Genomic DNA, 24614 nt, shown 5'->3' on the forward strand with positions numbered 1-24614 from the left:
TAACGACACACACACACAGAAACACTCAGAATTCATGGAATTCAAGCAATGTCCAGCACAATGATTACCAACCAACACGAGACAGCAGAGATGTTAAAAAACCGTAAGCGATTCAAAGCACCTCAAACTGTGTGCAAAACTGAGCGATACGCTGTTACTGGAAACCAGTCGTCATGAGAAACTAAAGGAAAAAACCACTGTCAGATGTCAGATGTTAGGCAGCACGTAGCAACAGCTAACAGGTGATGTAGCATGCTTTTTTTCCTCTGCACCACTTGCCAAGATGAAGAAACCGTCCCTTTAAAGTGGACCAAAAAGGAATAAATGAAGCTTTGTTTCTACTGAGTTTACCTGCGGAACCACATAAGCTCAATTTTCTGTCACTTTTCTGCACAACTGAAGATGATGAGCCTCATCAATGGTACAAAAAGCCGCAACATGTGTGCCGCAGACTAGAGGCAGTGTCGTAGTTGTCAAGTTATTTCACAGGCGTTACGTTTTGGAGACCTTTTGGCAAACCGCTGTCTGCAAAATGTCGCTACGTGGGTTCTTTTTGGTAGATGCTTAGTTGGATTGAAACCTACCAGCTGATGGTCAAAAGTTCAAGTTATCCAAAAACCCAAAGAAAACAAAGCGAGGTCAGAGAGAAGAGTGGGTTTCTGATGAGACAGTACGAAGGCTGACTGGTCCGGCCGGTTCGTAGCAACAGAAGGCAGATTTGGATTCCCATCCTCGCGTTTCGTCTACAGCCCAGTGAGGTCTACGATGGCCTTGATGAAGATGGTGTCGTCACGTATGTAGGAGTTTTTAGAGTCCAGCTTGGAGAGCGGACAGAAGAGCGGACAGCCGCTGGCGATGTTCATGTCGCTGACGGGTCGCTGGAAGGACGAGGACGAGATGTCGGGCCGGAAGGCATCGATTATGTGCTCCCTGTTGTTCTGGTCGAGCAGCATGAGGGTAACCTGTACGCAGATGGAAGAAACTGGAGACAGTCATAAACTGAACTATCCTGCTTCCACCAACACCACGACGTGCCGGCTGTTCTGGGTCAGTGGTTCCCAGTGTTACCATCCCGTAGCACCTGGGAAGATATCAGGCTCTCCCAGTGACTCACCAGCCCTCTGAGGCAGCTGAGACGTTAAAAGTCACGTTTATCACCAGAACAAAGACCCTTTTGTCTGACAACTAACTTCACCTCTATGACCGGGTCATTTGTTTGAACTATTGAACCTGTTTTAAAATGTATTTTATTTGGCCAAAAAATTAACCAAAATTAGTCTTTTTTTTGGTCCAATTCATTACATACTTATTTATTACTTATTTTTATATATATATATATATATATATATATATATATATATATATATATATATATATATATATGTATATATACATACATACACACATTTTATATTATATATATACATATACATATACATATATATACATATACACACATATCGCCATCTGGATCCTGGAATTTTCTAAAGGATTCTTTCCTGTGAGGATCTTTTTCTGTTTTAGTTTCCAACTCAAAAAGCTACAATCTATCTGAGTGTTTCCTGTTTCTAATCTGATGATTACAGTTTACCTTCTGATTAAAAGGCCACTTGAGGAGGGCGTCGCTGTGTCCTCTCATCACCACAAAAAACAGAGACAGGTGGGTACCGCGGCCCGTCCCGTCGCCATTCAGGTAGATCCGCAGACACATTTTGTATCCATATTTACTCGTATAAAATGCTGGAAAACACGATTCAAGAAGAAAATGTCATAACTGTCTGTTGCAACAGTGGCATGGTGGAAACGGTGGCGTGAAAGACATACCGGGGGAGAACATAGCAGGAGCGCGGCCCGCCACAGCATCCTGCCTCTTCTTGGTGAAGTCGGAGATTTTCCAGATGAAGATGCCATCATAGGTTGCTGCAGACATTTCCCTCATTTTCCCCTCCATCTCCACGATGGACAGGTCTCTGAGGCTCACCGTCCTCTCCAGCTGGCGAACCTGCAGCAGAGCAACACAACAAACTGCGTTCACACAAAATCCAAACAGTCTACCACTAAAACTGCTGGGTGTGGTTTGCAAAGGCAAGTCGATACGCTTCCACTGCAACGCTGGGATCACTTGGAAACATGCATTAAATGAAAAACAGCACATGAACAGAGCATTAAACACATTATCAGAGCGAAAAATAAGGATTTTAGTGGAAATTATTCATGTGTTCTTCAACTTTTCCATCTTAAGAAAAAATGAATTAAAGAAAAGGACAGAGTGGTGAGAGTCTTCCTCCATGCCACCCAGACAGGATGCTCCCGTGTCAACGGGACACATCACCGTCAGTGTCCTGCCGGATTATTTGCTCTTTGCATCGTGTGAATATCTTGCTCCAGCTTTCTGTCCTCACTGTCGCTTCCATGCTGCATCGTTTCCAGTTCCATCTCCTCTAAAGTACCCAGAGTTAGATCTGTGTTTTTATTTAGTGCCAGAAAATATGTAATCTGGGAGGGAAAAGGTTTTTTAAGGGAAAAAAAATTATCATTATTTTCACATTGATAGCAAAAAACAATAAAAAAAAAATTTGAGATAAAATATTTTGTCATAGAACATATTAAACAATAATTTGGCATTTTTTAAAAAAATGAAAAAAATGACAAAAAACTTTTTTTTTCACTCTCAATTGTGTTTTTCCCGTCAGAGTGAAAACTTTTACTTTAAATATAATTTCTGCTCTCCCTGCTTTCGTTTCAAAGTTTTGCTGTCAATGTGAAACATGTGCCATAAGCGGGTTCATACTGCTGTTGGTCACACTGAAAGAAAAAAAAAACTTTTTTTTTTTTTTACAATATATATTTTTTAAAATGTCAAATTATTTATTTATATATTCTATTAAAAAAAATACTTCATCTCAAAATCTTTTTACTATCAAATATTATTTTTTTTGCTATCAGTGTGAAAAGAATTATCTATTTTTTTCCTGACAAGAACTTTTTCCCTCCCAGATTGTATATTTTCTTGCATTAAATAAAAACAGAAATCCAACTCCATACAGACCATCACATTCTTCACCAGTGGCACAAACCTCTGTTGTTGCATATTTTCTTTGTTTTGTTTTTTTTTTGTATTTTTTAAACAAAAACCTCAAACTTTCCACAAAACCTCCTTCCAGTCCTGCAGGATCCGATTTGCTCTTCAGCCTGTCTAAGTCTTTGCTTTCCCTGAAACGAGGCTTATTTCCTGGCAACCCTGCCATCCTGAAGTCTCTTCCCTCCTAATGAAAACCAGTGTCTCCCAGTCCAGGTCCTCAGGACCCCCTGCCCTGCATATTCTACAGGGAACCACTTTAATCCACCTGAATGGAATAAAGGTCTTGGTAACGATGAAGGAGGAATGTGGCAGGGGGTCCTGAGGACCTGGACTGGGAAACACTGATGTAAACCTGCTTTTTGATTGGTACTGGAGGCATCTTTGTCTTAAACCTCCCACTCCCAGATACTTGTCGACCTCGGGGGTGTGCAAGTCCGGTCCCTTCCCTTCTCCTGCACATCTGCATGTCATCAGGGTCTGCTATCATCTGATTCAAGCGCGTTGGAGAAGGGATGCAGGACAGCAGATCTTGAGGACCGGACTTGAGCCCTCCTGGTCTACATATTGTTGTTGGAGCCAGTCTGCGCTGCTCTCTGACAGGAAAAGCTAAACTTTTCCCTTTCAAACAGACTGACGGGTCTCCAGAAAAACAGATTTCCTTTTGGTCATTTTAAGCACATAAACCAGAGTTACTCCGCCTGGTCCTACGAGGCGCAATCCTGCAGGTTTTTCATGTTTTCCTGCTCCAACACATCAGTCGGCGTGCAGGACGTGATTGCCTGTTAGATCCTTAAACCTGCTGGACTGCGAGTAACTCTGTAAACGAACCACTGATGCTAAACTAAAAACTGCTCCATCAGCACAACTATTCTCTGCTCCGCAACACAGCAAAGCAGGAGACTGGTGCAGAGCACCGACCATTTGACTGGTTTTAACTGGTTTTTAAATGGAGTCAACTCTTCGTGGAGACGGTTTGTGTTTTGTATGAAAATGTGTTTTTTTTTCTTGACAAAAAGAAATTTCCAGGCGATCCGAGACGTTGGAGCAGCAGTGTAAATGTACAACATGCTTGTACTCATGATGATTCATGATGATTTAACCTGGACAGCAGCAGAAACTGTGACACAGACACCATTACAGAACTTGAAACAGCCAAATAAACCACCATCAGAAAAGGTTGTGAATATTAGTGATGCACCGATCCATTTTTTGGGAGTTCTGATCCGATACAGATATCTGAAACTCGAATATCTGCCGATACCGATATTTGCCGATATCAAATCTGTTTATGTGAACATTATTGTGACTATGGTTATTACTGCTGTTATAACTGTGTAACATTTCATTAGGTTGTAATGAATGACCCATCCTTTCTGAAGTTACCTCACCAATACACATATAATAACATTACAGATCTAACAAGTTCAACAGGTTTTATTCTGATTTGTCACATTTTACCTAAATACAACTAGAAATGTGTGGTTTTGAAGCAAAGATCTCACTTCTAGTGGAACAAAAAATGTCACAATCAAGGCAATTATTTCTTTTAAAGCACGTCATCAAACACATCGGCGCTAGCTTCACTAGTGTGACATCGGTTGTGGTATCTGTACACCTTTATTAATACCAATTACGAACACACACGCTTGGTATACTGATACTGATATCGGTATCAGTGCATCCCCATGATCATAAAGAAGCAACCTTCACTCGTCTCCCTAACGCTTAAGGAGGCTTAATGAGAATATTTCACCATGTTACATTTAGAGCAAACGTTTCCAGTCTGAGTGTGTGCTTTCTAACAACAAACTGCTTCCTCTCAAAACTCGGTTCTCACACTCAAATAGCTCCAGCTTGCAGATTAATCTGTTCAGCTTCAACTCAAAACTCAAAAACTCCTTCAGCAGCGTGACTGTAAATCTTCTCCTGAACTCATTCAAACAGGTCCCAGCAAATCATCCTCTTTCTGTGTCATCTCCTTAAACTCCAGTCCAGATAACCAGTGGTAACTGGGCTAAGCTGATTAGCCTAAACCAGCACAGATAACTCAGATCAGTTCCGATCGCTACCTGTTCCCGTGGTGCTGTTTAAAAGGACTTGATGGCAGCTTCAAGTCACACACCTGCACACATAACAGTCATTTAAAACACACTAAAGCTAGCAAACCCGGGTCAGAACAATGTTTGATCCGGTCAGAGCAAAATGCTGACAGAAGTGGGATTCCAGGCTATTCAAGATGCCACTAAATCTTTCTCCTGCCAATTAAACTCATTTTCACAAATCAATAATAACACTGCTGTCCTCTCAGTGTCAACAGTTTAACGAAGTGGCTCGTCTGTCATGGAGCGCAGTCGGACATGTTAGAAACCAGGCAGTTCCTGAAACGTACCAAGCTCATGAAACTGTACTTAGTTTACCACCATGATGAGGACACGCTTCATCTGGAATTTATAGAGCTTTATGGCAGAGAGATTCTAAAGGTTTTAATGTTATTGAACCTTTTAGTGTCTATCAGCATTGTTGGAGTCAAATTCATTATTTTACATTTTATAATTTAATTTAAAGGAAAGATAAAGATATTTAAAAGGATTTTGAGCTCTGAACGTTTAGATTTTACATTTCTTAGTTTACCAGACGTCACTGGGAAGCTGCTAATTAGTCAGATTGAAGCCAGAGACGTTAGAAGCAACGTAGTTTTTTGACCGTGTCATCCTGCTCATATTTTGTCATATTGTTCTTATTAAAAGTAAAAGAAAGAATAAGTGGTCTACTAGCGTTTCAAATACAAAGTTGTTAGACTGACTTCAAAGTGGTAGTAAAGAAGAAAAACGACAAGCATAGTTAATAGTTAACCAGAGGAGTTGTGTGTATAGTAAAGGTTGCTAACATGCTAAATGGACTCTACTTCTACACTCTCTGCCATATTCACCCAATCACTCACATTCATGCAGCAATTCAGAGTAAATACTAGCCAAGAATATAGGAGTGTCTGAATTCAGTCCTCGAGGGCCGCTGTCCTGCAGGTTTTCCACGTATCCCTGCTCCAACACACCTAGCTTACACTGAATGGATCCAACAGCCTATGAAGTTCTGCACAATGACTGATTCATTTGAGTCAGGTGTGTTGGAGCAGGAATGCATGGAAAACCTGCAGGATTGGGGCCCTCGAGGACCGGAGCTGGACACCCCTGGTATAGAGGTTGGTAAAGCCATTGATCCACCCGTTGGTAGAGGTTTGATTCCACACCTGGGCTAAACTCCGCCTCCAGCTTCACACAAGTGAGAGGTTTCATACTTATCCTTTAAACCAGATTAAACAAATCAGCCCAATAGGCTACAAAATTGTCTCATAGACATAAAGACTTGGATGTCTAGAAATTTTCTCCTCTTAAACTCAGATAAGACTGAAGTAATTCTCGTTGGATCTGAAAAACTCAGAGCTAAATTTTCCGGTTTTGTAATGAACCTGGATGGCATTACTTTAGCTTCCAGTGCTACAGTGAGAAACCTTGGAGTAATATTTGACCCTGACCTGTCCTTTGGTCCACATATTAAGCAGGTTACTAAAACAGTCTTCTTTCATTTACGTAATATAGCCAAAATTAGGGACATTCTGTCTCAGAGTGATGCAGAAAAACTGGTTCAAGCTTTTGTTACTTCGAGACAAGATTACTGTAACTCTCCATTACTGGGCTGTCCTAAATATGCCCTGAAAAGCCTTCAGCTGATCCAGAATTCTGCAGCCAGAGTCCTGACCAGAACCAGCATGAGAGATCATATTTCTCCAGTTTTAGCCTCTCTTCATTGGCTGCCTGTTGGATCTAGAATAGAATTTAAAATCCTTCTCCTTACATATAAAGCCCTCCACAACCAGGCACCACTATATATCAAAGACCTCATAGTTCCTTATATACCAAGCAGAGCACTTCGTTCGCAGACTGCAGGCTTACTTGTGGTTCCTAGAGTCTCAAAGAGCCGAGCAGGAGGCAGAGCCTTTGGTTATCAGGCCCCTCTCTTATGGAATAAGCTCCCAGTTAGTGTTAGGGAAGCAGACACCCTCCCCACCTTTAAGACTAGGCTGAAGACTTATCTTTTTGATAAGTCCTATAGCTAGGGATGGTTAGCATCCCTTAGTTATGCTGCTATAGGTTTAGACTTCTGAGGGACATTTCCTGATACACTGAGCTTCTTTCTTTTTCTCTTTATCTCTTTCTTTTACCCCCCCATAACAGTGTTGCATCATTAACATGTATGTCTCCTGTCTCAGCAGGTCTCCCTGGCCGGGAGTAGCAGTTCCTGTTGTCTGTTGTCTTTCTGTCCTCTTCCCCCCACACAGCAGAGGCAGATGGCTGCCTGTCCTGAGCCGGGTTCTGCCGGAGGTTTCCTTCCTGTTAAAAGGGAGTTTTTTCCTTCCCACTGTTGCCAGTGTGCTTGCTCAGGATGGGAGATTGAGTTGGACTCAACTCAATCTGTTGGTTTCCTTATATAGGCTGTTATGAATTGGCCTTCATTATGTTTTCCCCTCTGTCTGTAAAGCGTCTTGAGATGGCATTGCCGTGATTTGACGCTATATAAATAAAGTTGAATTGAATTGAATTGATTCAACACTGTAACACTGTAGAAAGCTCAGAAAACTCCAAATACCATCATAGCGCCACTTTAACATTAAAGAAGAAGAGCAAAAAATGCATGATTAGGGACCCTGGGTGAGAGGAGACGTGTCCTCTGTGAAGTAAAATGATCAGAGATGCTGAAAGAGTTGGGCAATGTTTGGCTTTCTATTTGCAACAAGCCGAGGTCATGCAGGAAGCAGCCAGGAGCAAACATTAGGGAGGAGCACAGGAGGAGTGCAGGAGGTGGACATGCATTCACACCAGGAGACTAATATGAAACCTCCCTTTGGTTTCTTTCCACACTGCGTTTCACCAAACCAGCTGCACAACGTCCCACGGTGAGTAAAGAGAAGAGCAACACCTGCTGTCTGCAATCTTAATGTTTCTGATTTTACATTCGGTTAGAATCCCAATGTGGACGAGCGTTCCTCTACGTAACTTCCTCTCTTTGGTCCAATGGAAGCTCCGTTTGCCTTTACACTGTCAGCGGCGATCCAGCTAACATCCCTGAGGTTCAGTGTCCTGGAGGTTTTGGATGTTTCCCTGCTCCAACTCACCTGATACACATGAAATGTCTCTCCTCAGCTTGACGTAAAGTGTGGCCCCACTAATCTGATTCAGGTGTGCAGTAAAGGAATTAATTAGTTAAGACTTCAGAGGTAGAGTTACCATATCAGGTCACATTTTAAGTGATTCATTAAGAGTTTGATTTGTTACAAGTTTAAATGGGTTCATATTATTTAAAGGTCACGTATTAAAATTTAAATTTTATTATTTTCTATATAGCTCTTTTATATGCTTATCATTTTAATCATTTATTACTATTTTACTATATTATCATTTGACATTATAATCCAAGTTAGTCAACATTGTGTTACACTTATCTTGTGCCATGAAACATAATTACCTTCGCCAAGGAGGATGTTATTGCCGGCTTTTATCTGTCTGTATGTCTGTCTGTCTCTGTGCAACATAACTCAAAAAGTTATGGACGGATTTTCATGAAATTTTCAGGACTTGTTGGAAATGTGAAAAAGAAGAAGTGATTTAATTTCGGTGGTGATCCGGATCACCGTTTGGATCCAGGAACTTTTTAAAGGCCTTGGCGGAGGTTTGCACTCTCTGGGTGCTTTTCTTTTTAACTGTGTAAAAAATGTCTGCAGGACGCTTCCGAGACATATCTGAAGATGGAGATAGGAGAGACTTCTTGGAACACAAGGGAACCGGTCAAACAACGGGTCATATATCATGAACCTGTCCCGAACCTGAAAGGCGCAAAAACCACAATGCTCTACACCCCTGATGTGTGGAACAACAGAAAACCACAACATCTGGCAGGAAACGTCGTTATAAAATGGTAAGGTGTTTGATAAAAGTATAATTTATGCATAAGTGAACAAAAATTGAACTTTTGTCATGAGATGTAAAACAACAAATCAGAAGCTAAGACTATATGACTTTACCTAATAAGGATGTTCCTCTCTGTATTCTGGGAGCTTTGTATAAAACCAGAGGTCTTCCTGGCTGCTCGCGCTCTGTTCTCCCTCTCTCTCCCCTCTGCCATGCTGGAAGAGTAAATCCTCTCAATGGTCAGGTCAGACGAGTCTGAAGAAGACTCAGTTTTATTTTCTTGTCTTTGATAAGTGCTTGAAATAACATATATCTCCGAAAAGATGAATAACTGACAGGCATTCCCTTTTATTCACACTTTTCCTATTTTCAGATATCATTATTTCTAAAATACAGATTTAAGTTCTTTGGATTTTGATCTGATTTACATTTTGTTTGAAGTACATTAAGTTATTTAAATCATTATTTTCATTTTATCATTGCATTGTTTTGAACTAGTCTCAATGTAGGGAGGCAAATTTTATTCCTAATTTTCATTTGAACCTTTTTTCTCTCCATTTTGTCAAATATAATCTTTGTTTTGGAAACACTTTAATTGTATCATTTATTTTTTACTTGGACAAAAAAAAAAATCAAATAAATTCTAAAGACTGAAATACGAGTCTAGAAAAGGCAACCTTTGTGGTCTGCATTGGGAATAGTCTCCACTCGGTGATAAAGTAAGAATGATAACACCGGGAGGAGGCTTTTAGCCGGGGGTTCGAACCCAGAGTGACCTCCCCTCGGATCCAGATCTTCACACGTGTAAGTAATTTATCAGATTGAATGTTGTAGCTTCATTTATTTTCCTCTGCCTCGAGCAGAAACGGTCTGCGGATGTTGTACTACTCTGAGATATAATACAGATGAGTTTCTCATATTTGTCAAAGTCAAACAGGTACACACATTCTATAAACATCAAACGTCGAGTCAGAAAGATCTTTGAGTGTTTGCTCATCTCTAACCAGAGATCATGAATAGTAATCTGTCATTATTCGAAACCATTCGGGGTCTAAAATCCCTTTCCTATCTAACTGGGAGATAGGAGGGGCCGTCCCGCCATTTATTCAGTCCGGGGAATTACAGACACCCCGAAAGGTTTTATTAATTCACTCGGAGTGAAGCAGAATTTATTTCATTATTAATACAAGTAGAAGTTAAAACAGTAACCAGAGAGCTCCAGCAGGGGCAGCGTGGGCACACATCTTCCTCGCCTCAGTTAATGCATGCAGGATGCCAAGGAAAGCTGGTGTCTGGGTGTTTCTGACCCCCTTATCAGGTATGAATCCTCTCATAATGATAACATGTGGGTTGAACAGATGTTAAACCTGTTGAGGGTTCATCTTGTAGCCGGATGTGAGGTGATAAAGTAAGTTGTGAGGCAGTGATAAACAATGTGCTGAGTTGACAGTAATTAACTTAAAGCCAACTTTGTTCTTCTGTGCATTGAGTTGCAGGAGGAGTAAGACATATGAGGTTGTTTTAATGCACATATCTTTTCTGTTCTGTGTTTTAATTCCTATTCTGTTATATTAAAAAGCCTGTTCCTGTAGTGACACATGGGTTAGAGACCTAATCATTCTGGAAACAAGCTGAGTTCCAGTTCTTTCACTTTGTTCTTTACTCACTGTATAACATTTTGTTACTGACATAACACAGCTGTACTGAAGGTAACACCTGTGTGTATGTGATCCATGTAACACGTTTCCCTGAAAGTTAGGACCTGCAGGAGACAAGGAGAACCGGTGTTCGTGTGTTTCTGACCAGTCCACCTTATCAGGGCTTTTAGACTGTAGCAGGACAGCAGCCCTCCGTTTCCACACTGAACCAGAGTTCACCACTGTGGTCAGCATCAGAGTCCACATGTGTGATCCTGCCGATCAGAACGAGCCGTACTAACCGTGGAACATATCTACCTGCAGGCAGGGATTTTTACGGCTGGATGCAGAGAGAGAGGTGAAATATGTAGGTGTAAAAACATGGAAGCCTGCTGCAATCAGATCAGTGATAATATAAAGGACTGTGAAAGACCTCTTTAAAGCCTCCGCCTGACATTTTTCACACAGGTAGGTGGAAGCTTGTATGTTTCAGTGAGTGATGAGGAGCACGGAAACGTTTAAAAGCAATTTGTCACCTTGTTGTTTAGGATCTCTATTTTGTCCTGGTCCAGTCGATGCTGGCGGTTGTACGCCTCCATGGTGGCGCAGGAGCGCTCCATCTCCCGGTTCAGGACGCAGACGATGTTTTCAAACGTGTTCACTTTGAGCTCCAGCTCCTGGCAGCGCCAGCTCAGCTCGGCCACCTTGGTCTTCTCGCTCTGCAGCTGCAGCTCCAGCGCAGCGCCCACGGCGCTGGGCAGCGGGGTGAAGGAGGTGGTCAGAGCCGGAGCACACGCACCCTGCACGGGAGCGGCGCCACCCCCACCCAGCTGGCTCATTTTCAACTCCAGTTCCCTCAGGGACTGGTGGAGCTCCTGCAGCTTCTGGCTGGCCACCTCCAGGCTCTGGGGCTGCAGGCTCTCCAGACTCACCTTGATGCCCATGATGAAATGCAGAAGCAGGTTGAGGTGCTCGTACGAACACTGCCGCTCGTGGTCGTGGATCTTCTCTTTCTCCACCTCGAGGAGAAACAAACAAAAACACGTAGAGACAAAAACAGTTTTCACCCTAAATTATCCCTAAAAATGTTGGTAACAGAGGAAGGAAATTGTTGAAGCATGCATCATATTATACACGTACCATTTAAATGACATAAATATGAGTATGAACAGCCTTCACTGAGACAGAGTTGTGTAAAGATTAGATTTTATAGAATGGAGATTAATCAGATGTGATAAAGTGCAGATGTTTTATGAGTTAAGTTAAATCTGATGCTTCCAAACAAGTATTTTAGTTAAGATAGCAGCCTTATGGGCTTTAAAAAGGGAATAAAATCTGGTATTTCTAGTTTTAATCCTCATATTTTGATGAAACTGTTCAGCGATGAGTCAAAACATGACCATCTCTCACAGTCTGGGGTTTATTAAACAGCGGAGAGATGAGCCGGTTTTAAGATCTGCAAGTCTTTAATCAGGTCCAGACTATCTATATGGACTGCAGGATCAGAGAAGCTTCCAAACTTTGGGATTTTCCTGTCCAGCAGTGGTGAGACGGATTTGGCTGCGTCTTCAGGATGCAGAGACAGGATGAGCAGCAATGCTAACATGTCTCAAGATGCTTATTGATCATTCAAATCAAATCAAACTTTATTTGTATAAAACTATTCATACAAAATCATATCAAAGTGCTTAACAACGTAAAAATAAAAAACTATTTCACACTTAAAAAACACATACCCACGTTGCTCTCACAAGCAAACAACCCAACCCTTCCTCTGAACTATAATGCCAAAATAATTCCGGATGAGACGACCATAGACTATATATAAAAAGATGGGCGGAGCCTCCGTGACATCACCCGTAGGTTTCTGAAGAGCTGAATTGAAGCTCGGTGGGCGGTTCCTACCGTCGCCATCTTGGCAGTGTCATGCGTGTCGTTTCACCCGGAAAATAGAAATATGGGCAAAGAGGTGGAGCTGAGAGGGGTGCTGTGAGCGTCATGGTGGATGATTGACATCGAGCGAACTCCCAGTTTTCTGTAGCTAAAAGCTAACCAAGCTAACCCGGAGATAACAGGAGCTAACCAGCTAACAGAGGTAAGCGGGCTAAAGCTAAGTCACGTTGTTACCCGGCTAAAAACCGCGGTTGTTCTACGTTCTTCTGACTTGAAGCGGGAGATCGGGTACCTGTCATTCAAAAGGACACGCCCCTAAATATGCCGAACTTCGAGATTAAATAACTTTTAAACGGGCGAGTTAGAAAAAAATTCACTCCCCCCACAGTTGTCATGAAGGTAAACCTGACCTATTAAACCTAAAATGAATTTTTGAACCAGGCTGTAAACATGTTTACACGTTTAAACGTCTCCTGAAAACGAACCCATTCACAATGTTGTGGTTACGGTTGGACAAAACTTTTAAAGTAACAAATGCTCTGCTGCCATTCATATTTACTTCTGCAAACACAAAGACGTCACACGCACGCTCACTGCACGTCGCCGTGTCTTCTGCGCATCCGGGATGCTTATGGTGCGCATGAGGTTCACTTTTGATCAGAAATGTGAACACAAAAACATCCGATATAAGCAGCAAGCCCTGCAGTCTTATAGTCCAGAATATACAGGAAATGTCATATGGAAATGTTAAAAACCAGCTTTTTTTATGTCATTAGTGTTGTTTTATTGTTGTTATTTATAATGAATATTAAAAACTATTTGTTTTCTGTCTGCATGATTCAGGGGCATTCCCAGGAATCTCAGTGTGCCTTTTTCTTTTAAACTATATAAATTCTACTCTTATCCAGATCAGTCAAACGCAGACACCAACAGCAGCAAAATCCATCCACACACGGCTGCTAATCAGTAGCCAATCAGCATCCGAGGCAGCAGAACGTTAAAAAGGGAGTCAGGAAGAGGTTGTCTGGCATCAGCAGAGTTGCCTGTGGGTGCAACCTACACGTACAACTCTGCACGACTGTGGCTCCATTTAAAACGGAAATAAACAGGCAGTCCCGCATTGTAGGATTTGTTGTGAAGAAGTCTTGTTACAACAAAGAAACAAAAGGCGTATTAGATTCTTTGTGTCTTGGTGAAGCACCGATGCATAGCGCGAGTGCGTACCATACTGGGATGTGTAATCGTTCTCCAGTTCCAGGCTGCATAGCATTATCACATTTCTGCAGAGTAACCTGATGATGCAACCGCTGAAATCACTAAAATATTGACACAGCTGAGGCTGCTTGGGAGCAGCAGGTAGACTGGTTCCACAGACATTCAGAAGCAATAAATCCTAATCCGGTTTCATCCAACAGCACCGTTAAAAGTTCCACTTTGTTCCAGGTGTTGCTTGTTTCAGGCTAATTTGTGGTCATTCTCAGCAAAGTAAGCTAGTCCATGTGATTCAGCCTGCATCAGAACATGATGGAGGAAAGATGCTGCAAATTCAAACAGCTCAATAAACTTTGTCTAATCCTCGTTTTTTAACTTTATTATTCATGTCATGTCCTACATGTCATCACAGCTGCTTTGTGTTTTACTTTCACGTCTCTGTTACATATTTTTCAAAAGAGCTTATTGGAAGGAACTAAAAGCTCTTCCTAAAGCAAATGATCATAAAACCAGAGAAGAAACCAAGTACTGATAGATGGAAGCTAAAGGCTGTGATACAGACTGGCCCAAGCATGAGGCACGGTAGCAGCAGTATCATGATGAGGAGCTGGTTTCTGCAGTAGACTCTGAGATGGATTAAACAAGGAAAGTTCATCCACTGAATTGAAACAGAGCACAGGGACACGGGCACAAAGTCTTTTCCATCACTCACTACAAACTAGGGCAGAACTTGTAACCATGGCAACCGTACACAAGGATGGCAAAATGCCTCAGTAATGTACAAATGAGAACACTTATTTAATCTGCTATAGGACAGCAATGTATGTGACTTGTACTGAGGGAAATACTTGATGTCGACATTTTGAACACATTAAAACAGACTTAATGCTCAATGATGCAAGATTATTTTTACTAAGATGTTGCAAACAAAACTAACAACGTTACAACTCAGCAGCTCGTCTAAATGTGGCAAAAATGAACTTGTTTTCTAATAATACAGAAAAAAATGACATATAACATTAAGCCTGAGGGGAGTGTCTTTACTTTTGCAGGGTTATTATGTGATCAGGCAGATGTGGCAGTAGTCACACATAAACAACAATGAATCACAAAAATATCTACTTACAGACGTATCGCAGCCAACAACATGAAATCTGCATGGTGTTTTAAATTTACTGCAGAACTTAATATGGTCCACATACTGCAAAACAAAACAAAAAAAAATGAAAGAAGCCAATGATGTAGAGAATATGTTGTAGAATTTGATCCCAAGCTAAATGGTGAATGACATCAATCTTACAGAATTATGACAAATAACTTAAATATCAAAGATACCTTTTCTCTGGGGATCTTTTTCTTTGCACAGCCCTCGCAGATCATTGGGTACTTTGGACAGATCTCATCATGAGCCTGAAAGAAAATGTTTAAAATGACATAAAAATGCTCATTTAGTTCTCCTGAATGGGATAAATTGTACATGAAAATCTGAATTCATTTCATTCTAATGAAGATATGATGTATATACACTCAGAAGCCACTTTATTGAGTACCCTGTTGGAATACCTGTTAACACAAATATCTAATCAGCCAACAACGTGGCAGAATTCAGTGCATTTAGTCATGTAGATATGATGAAGACGACTTGCTGAAGTTCAAACTGAGCATCCGAATGAGGAAGAAAGAAGATTTGGGTGACTTTAAACGAGGCATGTTGTTGGTCTGAGTATTTACAGGGATTTTCTCTCTATATCTGGGGTTTACAGAGTTGATCTGAAGAAGAGAAAATATCCAGCTGGACCAGAATGTCTTGTTGATGACCCAGGTCAGAGGAGAATGGGCAGACTGGTTGGAGATGATGGAAAGATGATATGGTTTAACCAGTGCAGTCTACCTGAGTGTTGCTGCTGAACATGTACATCTTTTTATGTCAGCACAATCTGACCAACAGGAATAAATGACCGCGATCACTCACTCTGATTGTTTCTGTGGTGTATGTTCTTTCTGCTCAAGCTTGGACCATAAGGAGGTTAAATCATGTGATGCCTTTCAGGAAAGACTCCAAACCCAGTGACAGCCTAACTGAACTGGACTGAGCTGGACATGTTTTGGTTGCAATTTCTTGAAAGTTGTTTGTGCAGACAGATAGTTGATCAAATCTTCTGAATGAGCTGACATTGCTCACGTCAAACGTGGAACAAGAGATTCTCATCATGGTGTGGTGGAACGGGAGATTCTCATGGTGATGTGGTGGAACCAAGTGGCAACCTCCGGCGGTTAAAAGTGAAGCCTGTGTGGAAGTGCATTAAAACTGCAGTTTCCCCTTCATCCGCTAGGGTCTGCAAAACAAAGCGAACCCCCATAGACTCCCATGTTAAAAAGGTCAACTTCACAACAAAAATAAACATGTTTACAGCAAAAATAAGCATGTTTACAGCCTGGTTCAAAAATCCATTTTAGGTTTAATAGGTCAGGTTTACCTTTATGACAACTGTGGGGGGAGTGAATTTTTTTCTAACTCGCCCGTTTAAAAGTAATTTAATCTCGAAGTTTGGCAAATTTAGAGGCGTTTCTTTTTGATTGACAGGTACAATCTCCCGCTTCAAGTAAGAAGAACGCAGAACAACCGCAGTTTTTAGCCGGTTAACAATGTGACTTAGCTTTAGCCCACTTACCTCAGTTAGCTGGTTGGCTCCTGTTAGCTCCAGGTTAGCTCGGTTAGCTCTTAGCTACAGAAAGCTCGGAGTTCACTCGATGTCAATCATCCACCATGACGCTCCCAGCCCCCCTCTCAGCTCCACATCTTTGCCCATATTTGTATTTTCCAGGCGAGACGACACGCATGACACTGCCAACATGGCGACAGTAGGAACCGCCCACCGAGCTTCAATTCAGCTCTTCAGAAACCTATGGGTGACGTCACAGAGGCTCCGCCCATCTCTATATACAGTCTATGGGTCGAACGGGAGTGTTAGAGAAAAATAGAGATCATCATTATAACCGTTTTTCTTCTTGCCTTTTTAAGTATGCTATGTCTTCATATTGTGTTCTGTGAACATCCTGTTACCAAGTGGATGTTTCTCATTGTGAAGCTGAACATGACTTGCTCAGAAGATACAGTTTTAACACTCCTTGCAAGCACCTGTTCTTCAGTCTGCTCTTAGCTCACATTCGCTTCACATCTCTTTGTATTTGTGCTGAAAGTGAACTCCTTGCAAGATAATTTACTCTACCAAGATTACGTTGGTCTGTTGTTCTTATTTTTAAAAGGGGTAGATATTTTTTATCCAACATCTTGTTCCTTCAGATCTTAACGTCTCTCCGTAAAAAGTATGGGACCATAAACTGGGCACGGGGAAGGCCAGAACCTCTTACAAACAAAGATCCCTGATCAAACAGAGGCCAGGAAACCACCGATCCACTGGAGAGTGACGAGATCCAACCAGAGAAGAAACACAGATCTTTGGCGGGAGTGCTGTTTTTATTATATCTTGGATGTTTTGGTGGCAGTAGGTTCCGCAGTCGACAGGTTGCAGGACGGTTTTTAGAGAAAACCCTGGGTGTTTGGAGCGCCCGGACTCCGCGGTTAAAAGAACAAGAAGGTTCAAGGAATCCTGGGTATCTAGGACACTCGGTTTTGAGGGACACCTGGTTTCCCCAGTCCACAGGCTGCAAGAGAGTTTGAGGAACCCTGGTATGTTTGTGGGTGCGAGGGGAGCCCTGGTGTCTTTGGTGATTCCCATCAGGGATGTGCAGCTGACAAATCTGCAGCAGCTTAGTGTTGCTTTATCTCTGAGGAATGTTTCCTCAGAGAACAACCGTAAGGCAGTTCTGAAGGAAAAGGGGTCTACCTGATATCTGCAAGCTGGAGCTGGTGATGTGGCCAGTGAGTTCATACATCTTGTCTGTCGTAAATGGTTAAACATCTAAAATTAAGCAGCTGTCTCTTCCAGAGACCTGTCTACATCTCAGTCTTACTCTAGCTGTAAGGCAGGTCCGCAGTCCTGCAAGTGGTCAGTTTCACTGCTGCAACACACCAGACACCTGTTGCCATTTTTCCCAAAAAGAAATGTCTGAAAATCATCAGAGATCCTTGTGAAATCAGGAGTCTGAATGATGCTGATGTTGCCGTGTGACAGGCCAGAGACGTGTTGATGCGGGGGAATGTCGACAATATGACTGCTTCCTGTCAGTCGCTGACTGGCTTGTTGATCAGAAGAATGATCTTGCTACAGCCTTAATAAACACATGAAACATGGCATGAGTTGGATGATCATGTGAGGAACCTGACCTTGATATTCTTTAAGAGGAAGGGCTCCTTGCAGTATTTGCAGTTGAGCGTCCTCTCTGGACACTCCCTCTCGTTGTGGCGCTCCTGTTCGTTGGCTCTCATCAGCTCTTTGCACGAAGGACACATGATGATCATGAAGTCACAGTCCCCCTCATGGCTGGCCTGCCCGTCGCCAACATGAAACACTTTGTGTTTAAATTTCTCATAACTGAACAATTAACTCACAAACATCTCGAGCTGTTGTCAACAACAACATCAAAACTTGCAACTGTCTGAAAATTAACATCAACCTTTCCCATCAACACCAACAAGCAGGGACCATCATGGCTGCAGGCTGAAGTGGAGTTCTGCTGTCATTTGACAATAATCAAAAATAAAACGAATAAATACAAGTAAATATTAAATAAAGAAATACATAAATAATTAAATATATATTAACATAAAAAGTAGAGGTAACACCTTCACAGATACTTGGCATCATACTGGGAAAAAACTACAGCATTGCAATATTCTTTATGTAGTACTTTGTATTTAACTGTAATTCACTGCATACCAACAGGCGTGCAGGATCTATCAGTTTTAATGACGGTATCAGCCGATAGTAGTTTTCTTTTTTTATATTGGTGTCAGCAGATATTAGCAGTTTTTTTTTCCATATTGGTATAGGCAGATATCAGTAGGTTTTTATTTATAACAGTATCTGCAGATATTAGTAGGTTGTTTTTTTTTTAAATTGGTCTCAGCAGATATTAGTTGTTTTTTTATTTATATCGGTATCGGCAGATATTAGCATTGTTTTTTTAAAGGGGTGCTATGATGGTATTTGGAGTTTTCTGAGCTTTCTACAATGTTACAGTGTTGAATCCTCATCAGACATGTGAACGACACTGTTTTTTATCACCTAAACGCATGTTTGAGTTTGAGTTTGAGTTCCAGCACTCTGTCCCTTTGGTTTCCATGGCAACGAAAAACGCGTCATTTTAGAGAGTTTTTTCTACTTGGAAATCCTTGTGACGTCCCGGGGGATAAGGTTCGGTGATTGGTTACCTTCTACTGGTTAACAAGGACATGTAGAAATACATCAGGCGGGTGGAAAACGTGGGATAAAGTTATTTCCAACGATGGCTGGTGAGTTTACCAAAGAGAGACATCCTGCTGCATTCGTTGCTGTGGGTTGCTGTTTTCCACTTCGTTTTCAGGCTCTGATTCAGGTTCCAACATGTAGGGCTGTATGCTATGTGTTGACATTGTATTTTGTTTTTTATTGAGTTCATATTAGCCTAATCCTTCTGTTTATGAGATGTTACAATGACGGTGAAAGCAGGTGCGGTGCGCGCTCCCGATGTAGTGCAGTGGCGGGAGGCGGGGCTTAATGCGGAAGAGTCTCAATCCACTCGTTTTGCCCGCAGGCTGATCTGACAGCCTACGGAGAGGGTCGGTCTGAAGTAAATAAAGCCATTTGTGACAATAACTCCATCAATCCCAGCCCTTCTGGGCTTAGAAATAAAAATTAATTAGCCTGAAATGCACATAATAGTTCCACTTTAAACATATCAGTATCGGCAGATACTACTAGGTTTTTTTTTCATTTCGGTATCAGCAGATAGTTGTAGTTTTTTTTCACATCAGTATTACTCTGGGATGGTAGTCACAGCCTAGTAACTATTTCAGGTCAAATTCAATCGCATTTTTATTCATGTTTAAGCTAAATAATAAAGTAGGAAAAGCTACTTAGTTATGTCAATAGATGTAAATATCAAAATTTTGTCTTATTATTTATATAACATTCTAACAGTATGTAAGGGTTGTGAAACAAGCTGAGGAGTCAGAACACTTATTTTTATTGTATGCAGTGAATAAAAGTTGTTTTCATGACATTTTAAGAACTAAAACTTCGTCTTGTCTTCGTGCTGCTCATCCGGTGTCGGGTCGCGGGGGCAGCAGCCTAAGCAGGGAAGCCCAGACTTCCCTCTCCCCAGCCACATTTGCCAACTCTGCGGGGGGGATCCCGAGGCGTTCCCAGGCCAGCAGAGAGATATAATCCCTCCAGCGTGTCCTGGGTCTTCCCCGGGGTCTCCTCCCAGAGACTTGTTCTTTGCGAACTTGTCATGATGTAGATTTACTTTGTGTTTGTTTATCATGCTGATGCTTCCAGAGCTAAATTCATAGATTGATCATCCATCTCCTGTTTAATCTAATATCATTGGGGTCAATGGGCTGCCGTCCTTGATGCATGACGGCTGAGGAATAAACTTGCACATGTACCTCAAACTCTTTGACAGTTCCAGTCCATGTGCAGCCTTCGTTCGGACAGACTGCAGCCAAGGCCTCCACCTCTCTGCGAGCTGCATTGTCTGGGAATGCCTGGGAGGGAAAACAAGCTTGTTGTCAGTGTGCTTCACTTTGTGTGTGCGGTTTCAGTCTAACAGCTAATGTTACAAACACTCTGCATCAGTTTACTGATGATCTGCGTGCTCTGAGCTCACTTTTCTCCTCTGGCTCTAATTTCTCCTGCACATAAGATCACGTGCTGTCAAGGATTAGCCAACAGTAAAATGTTTCTCTACTGCAGGATTTATAAACACAAACACAGTCTGCTAGGTTGCAATGCACACGCTTAGGATTGTTTGTAGGATTTTACAGACACAACATCTCTGCTTTTCTTCATATATAAGTGAAAAAAAACACCTGATTACAGCCCTTATGCCCTTTGAGGCTCCTTTAGTTGATGTCTTTCCATTTTCCAGGCAAGAACAAGAAGGAATACAGAGTTCCAAGGAATCAATTTACAAATGACAGTAAGGTAAGACTTTACCAGGAGCCTTGGAAGATGGCTTGTTTCGCTGAACTCTCCTGATTTGTCAGGTATTCCCAGCATTTAGCATCTTAGCTTTAATCTTTTCATTTTAAGTCGTTATCCAAAGTGCAGAAATTTAAACTCGACCGTTCATGCAGCTTCAGATGGAGGAAGACAGCGAGCAACGCTAACTCAGAAACTAATGGATCATGGTATCACCAGAAAATGGTTTTTTTTCCTTCACATTTCATCGCATACAGCTGTGGTTCAGGTGCAGATGTGTGTCAGAACTGAAGCTGACTGCGGTGGCAACAAACAGATCTGATTTGTCACATCTTGTCTTGAGCCACAAATCATTCATCTTTTTGACCTCAAACAAAGCTAAGCTGTGTCAAAGTTCTTAAACGATGTTAAAGGGATGTTGCTTACAAAGCAACAACAGGTAAACGTGTACTTACACCACCTTGCTTGAGAATGGAGGTAGGTTCTTCAAACAAGTCTTCTTTAATGCATGCACTGCAGTTCTGTGGTCCAGAACTTAGAGAAAAAAACAAGACACATAAATAAAAATTTGTTCTTAATTTCACTTCTCATACTAAACATAATAACGGTGACATCGTCATCATCACTGTGACCTAAATTCACAAACTCAAGGTGTCAGTAACATCACTTCATACCGAGATCCAAAATCTAATATTTTCATACCAGAGAGGAGCGCAAAGTGCTTCCCACAACAACCACATTAAAACACACACCTAATCATTCATTACATCTCACACACTCAAACAGATACCCCACCCATCAACCCTATTTTACATCAACCAACTCCAATGATTAATATGAGGCTCAATGCGGCTGATACTGGGGACCAGTCCACACTGAGAGCTTCACTCCTTGATATGTGGATTAGAGATGAGTCTGGGTGGAAAATGACTGGCAGCCACAGTATTATCATCTGATACGTCACTGGAAAGACAACATCTAGAGTTGTAATGTCTTCTACACAAGACTGGAGCTTCAGTAACTGGCTGGTTTTAATATATTTATATTCTGTGGGTGAAATCCTGACCCAACAAACTTCAGTTTGCGAATGATTCAGACATTTTTCTCAAAACTGTGTGTTGCCTCAGTCTGACTGGGTTGTCACTTTTTAAACAATTACAGAACAAAGCTGTCAGCAATTTAAACAAGAAAATACAAAATGATGCTAATAAATCAAATAAGAGGCAATAAAATAAAAACAAAGGGCGTGGCTTCATCTCGCACATGCGCAGTATAAGGAGAGAAAGTAGGCGATGATCTCACCACAGACACTGTTCCGTCATATGAGACAGAAAGGCTGAGATTCTAACTCACAAAACTTAACATAAATACACTTTAATGGAGAAGAAATCATATTTATTTATATAGTAGTTGTGCTGCTCTGTTAATACAAGAAAAATAATAATAATAACAATAAAGAGACAGAGCAAACTCATCTTACTGTGGGGAAAAGGTCACCTCAAACCCCAAATAAAAACTACCCAATTTAAGCTTATTTCATTGTTTACCAAATGGGATAGTTTATGGGAATTAGCTATCAGATCCTCTAGTGTGTTGGGCTTTTAATCCGAGTGGATAATCCTTTCAGAAATCAACGTGTGCAGCCCATCACTTCAGTCCAGGCTTTGTTTTATAGGAGATCATGTTGAAGAATCGCCTCCGTGTCAAGCTTTTCAGACTAGTTTATTAAGCATAACTTGTTTTTATCCGTGCATGGATTGACACAATGCATGGCAGTGTTAAAATATGAAATATCTGAATGGAGAGTGTTGAGGAGCATCTGGGCCAGCTGCTAACAGACTAGCATCCAGACTCGACTCACCTCACTGTGTTGTTGAAGCAGAAGGAACAGAAGCGGTGGCCGCATTGGGCTTGCAGAGGCCTCCGCAGGATCTTCTCACACGAGTTGCACAAATGCTTGTCTTCCAGGTTGTTGGCCAAGATTTTCTTAGGGAAGCCCGGCTTGTTGCCTTCCAGGGAAGATGGTGGAGACGGCTCCTGTGCAGCCATTATTCCCCTCTAACGGGAGCGGGGTGTGTTCAAGATCACTAAACACCGCCGGGTGTGATCTTCCAAATACCCGCCTTTCATTGCTCTTTCACAGATTTATTAAAAGCGTGTATACCTGCTTATGTGACGAGCACACAATAAGGACATCTAAGGAGCAGACGTTTCAGCTGAGGATGCTGAGGCGCGAGCCCGGCGGCGGAGAGTCAGCGCGAGCAGCATCAGGAGGCTGCGGTGGGATGGAGGACATGGATGGACCACTGAAGCAGCGGTGTGTTCTTCACAATAAAGGATGTGTGTATTCATAGAGGAACGCTTCTCAAACTGAGCTGCAAACAGTTTGGGTGTCATGTATCTGTTGTAGTCAGGCAGAGTTTTATTGTAAAGCACATTTCATGTACAAGGCAATTCAAAGTGCTTTACATGAAAACATGAAAGCATTACAGCAAGGTGCAGAGAGCATTAAAATCAAATGTTTAAAAGAAAAAGACTGATTAAATAAAAACAGAGGGAGTAAAAGTGCTTTGCATAAGAATTATAGGGTTAAGATTGAGATTTAACAGGTTTTTTTGTTGTTGTTGTTTTGTTTTTTTGTTTTGTTTTGTTTTGGGTTTTTTTTGTAAATTTATTTCGAACTAAAAAAAACAAGCTTTAAAACAGAACAAATAGTCATTACAACAAACAAAACAAGCTGTAGAACAGAGCATTTCAGGAGATCTTTTATTCCTGAATTGTACCCCCACATGTACATGCATCTATATGGAGAGTGGCACATTTTGAGAGGGTGGCTTATGTTGTTGTTTTTTGTGATTTTAATGTGATTTTAACCTTTGTCTGTCTGATCAATTATTTATTTTTAATACGCACTTGTGAGAGGTGGAAGAGTGGGTGTTTTTATTGAGTCACCTTACAATTTAAATTTCCCTTTTAGGGAAGAATAAAGTCCTATCTATCTATCTATCTATCTATCTATCTTCTTAAGGTCAAAAAGTGTCTTGAAAGAAGTTGAACACTTATCTGATCCAAACACCTCTCATAAATAATACCCTAACATTATACAGGATCTCTGAAAAGTATTAGACATTATATCACAATAACATAAACTTAAACAATAAATAGTGGTAATACACACAATAAATCATATTATTCAATATACATTACTTTCATTCCATATTTGCCTCATAACTTTTAATTATCTCATCTTTTATCATTTGTTTTGAATTGATATAATTTATGTGTTTCTTCCAATTTAGTCTTTCATCTATCATTACACTTAGAAATTTTATTTCTGACTCTTTCAAGTTCTATTTCATATATCACAATTTTCTTATTGGTGTTAATTAGTCTATTCCCAAATATTATATATTTAGTTTTATTTAAATTTAGTGTTAATTTATTTGCATTCAAACCAACTCTTCAGTTTATTCAGTTCATATCCAACAGTTTCTAAAAGCTCCTCCAAATTGTGACCACAACAAAAAAGATTAGTATCATCTGCAAACAGAATAATCTTCAACAAACTAGATACTTCACATACATTATTAATGAACAAAATAAATAAGTCCCAAAACTGAGGAACTCCAAACATATTGTTCTCCGTCATTCAGATAACCAATAAGCCAGCTGAGGGCCACACCTCTAACCCCATATATGCTGAAGTTCAGGTCTGAGTCATAGACCGTATATGAAAGAT

The 24614-nt window shown here is 41.1% G+C and overlaps 1 protein-coding gene across 1 annotated transcript; it reads right to left on the reverse strand.

The window, feature by feature from the left end:
- Nucleotides 1-697: 697 nt before the first annotated feature.
- traf2a (Tnf receptor-associated factor 2a) lies at nucleotides 698-22927 on the reverse strand. The gene is made up of 10 exons (XM_079251828.1): nucleotides 22737-22927; nucleotides 21331-21409; nucleotides 20341-20439; nucleotides 18076-18237; nucleotides 15123-15197; nucleotides 14914-14988; nucleotides 11219-11701; nucleotides 1825-2002; nucleotides 1592-1740; nucleotides 698-962 (listed from the first exon to the last, which is right to left on the reverse strand). The coding sequence occupies exons 1-10, from the start codon at nucleotides 22922-22924 to the stop codon at nucleotides 744-746; spliced, it is 1707 nt and encodes a 568-aa protein (XP_079107954.1). The 5' UTR covers nucleotides 22925-22927; the 3' UTR covers nucleotides 698-743.
- Nucleotides 22928-24614: the final 1687 nt, after the last annotated feature.

Source organism: Telmatherina bonti, assembly GCF_933228915.1.
Source record: "Telmatherina bonti genome assembly, chromosome: 13".
NCBI classification, from domain to species: Eukaryota; Metazoa; Chordata; class Actinopteri; order Atheriniformes; family Telmatherinidae; genus Telmatherina; species Telmatherina bonti.

What these genes read in the sequence shown, in the direction of transcription:
- traf2a (XM_079251828.1), bottom strand. Translation starts at nt 22,924, where the DNA reads ATGGCTGCACAGGAGCCGTCTCCACCATCTTCCCTGGAAGGCAACAAG. An exon ending in GAACTGTCAAAGAGTTTGAG is followed by an intron (nt 18,238 to 20,340) that starts GTACATGTGCAA and finishes GGCGACGGGCAG; the next exon opens with GCCAGCCATGAGGGGGACTG. An exon ending in TAGAGATCCTAAACAACAAG is followed by an intron (nt 2,003 to 11,218) that starts GTGACAAATTGC and finishes GCTCTGCTGCAG; the next exon opens with GTTCGCCAGCTGGAGAGGAC.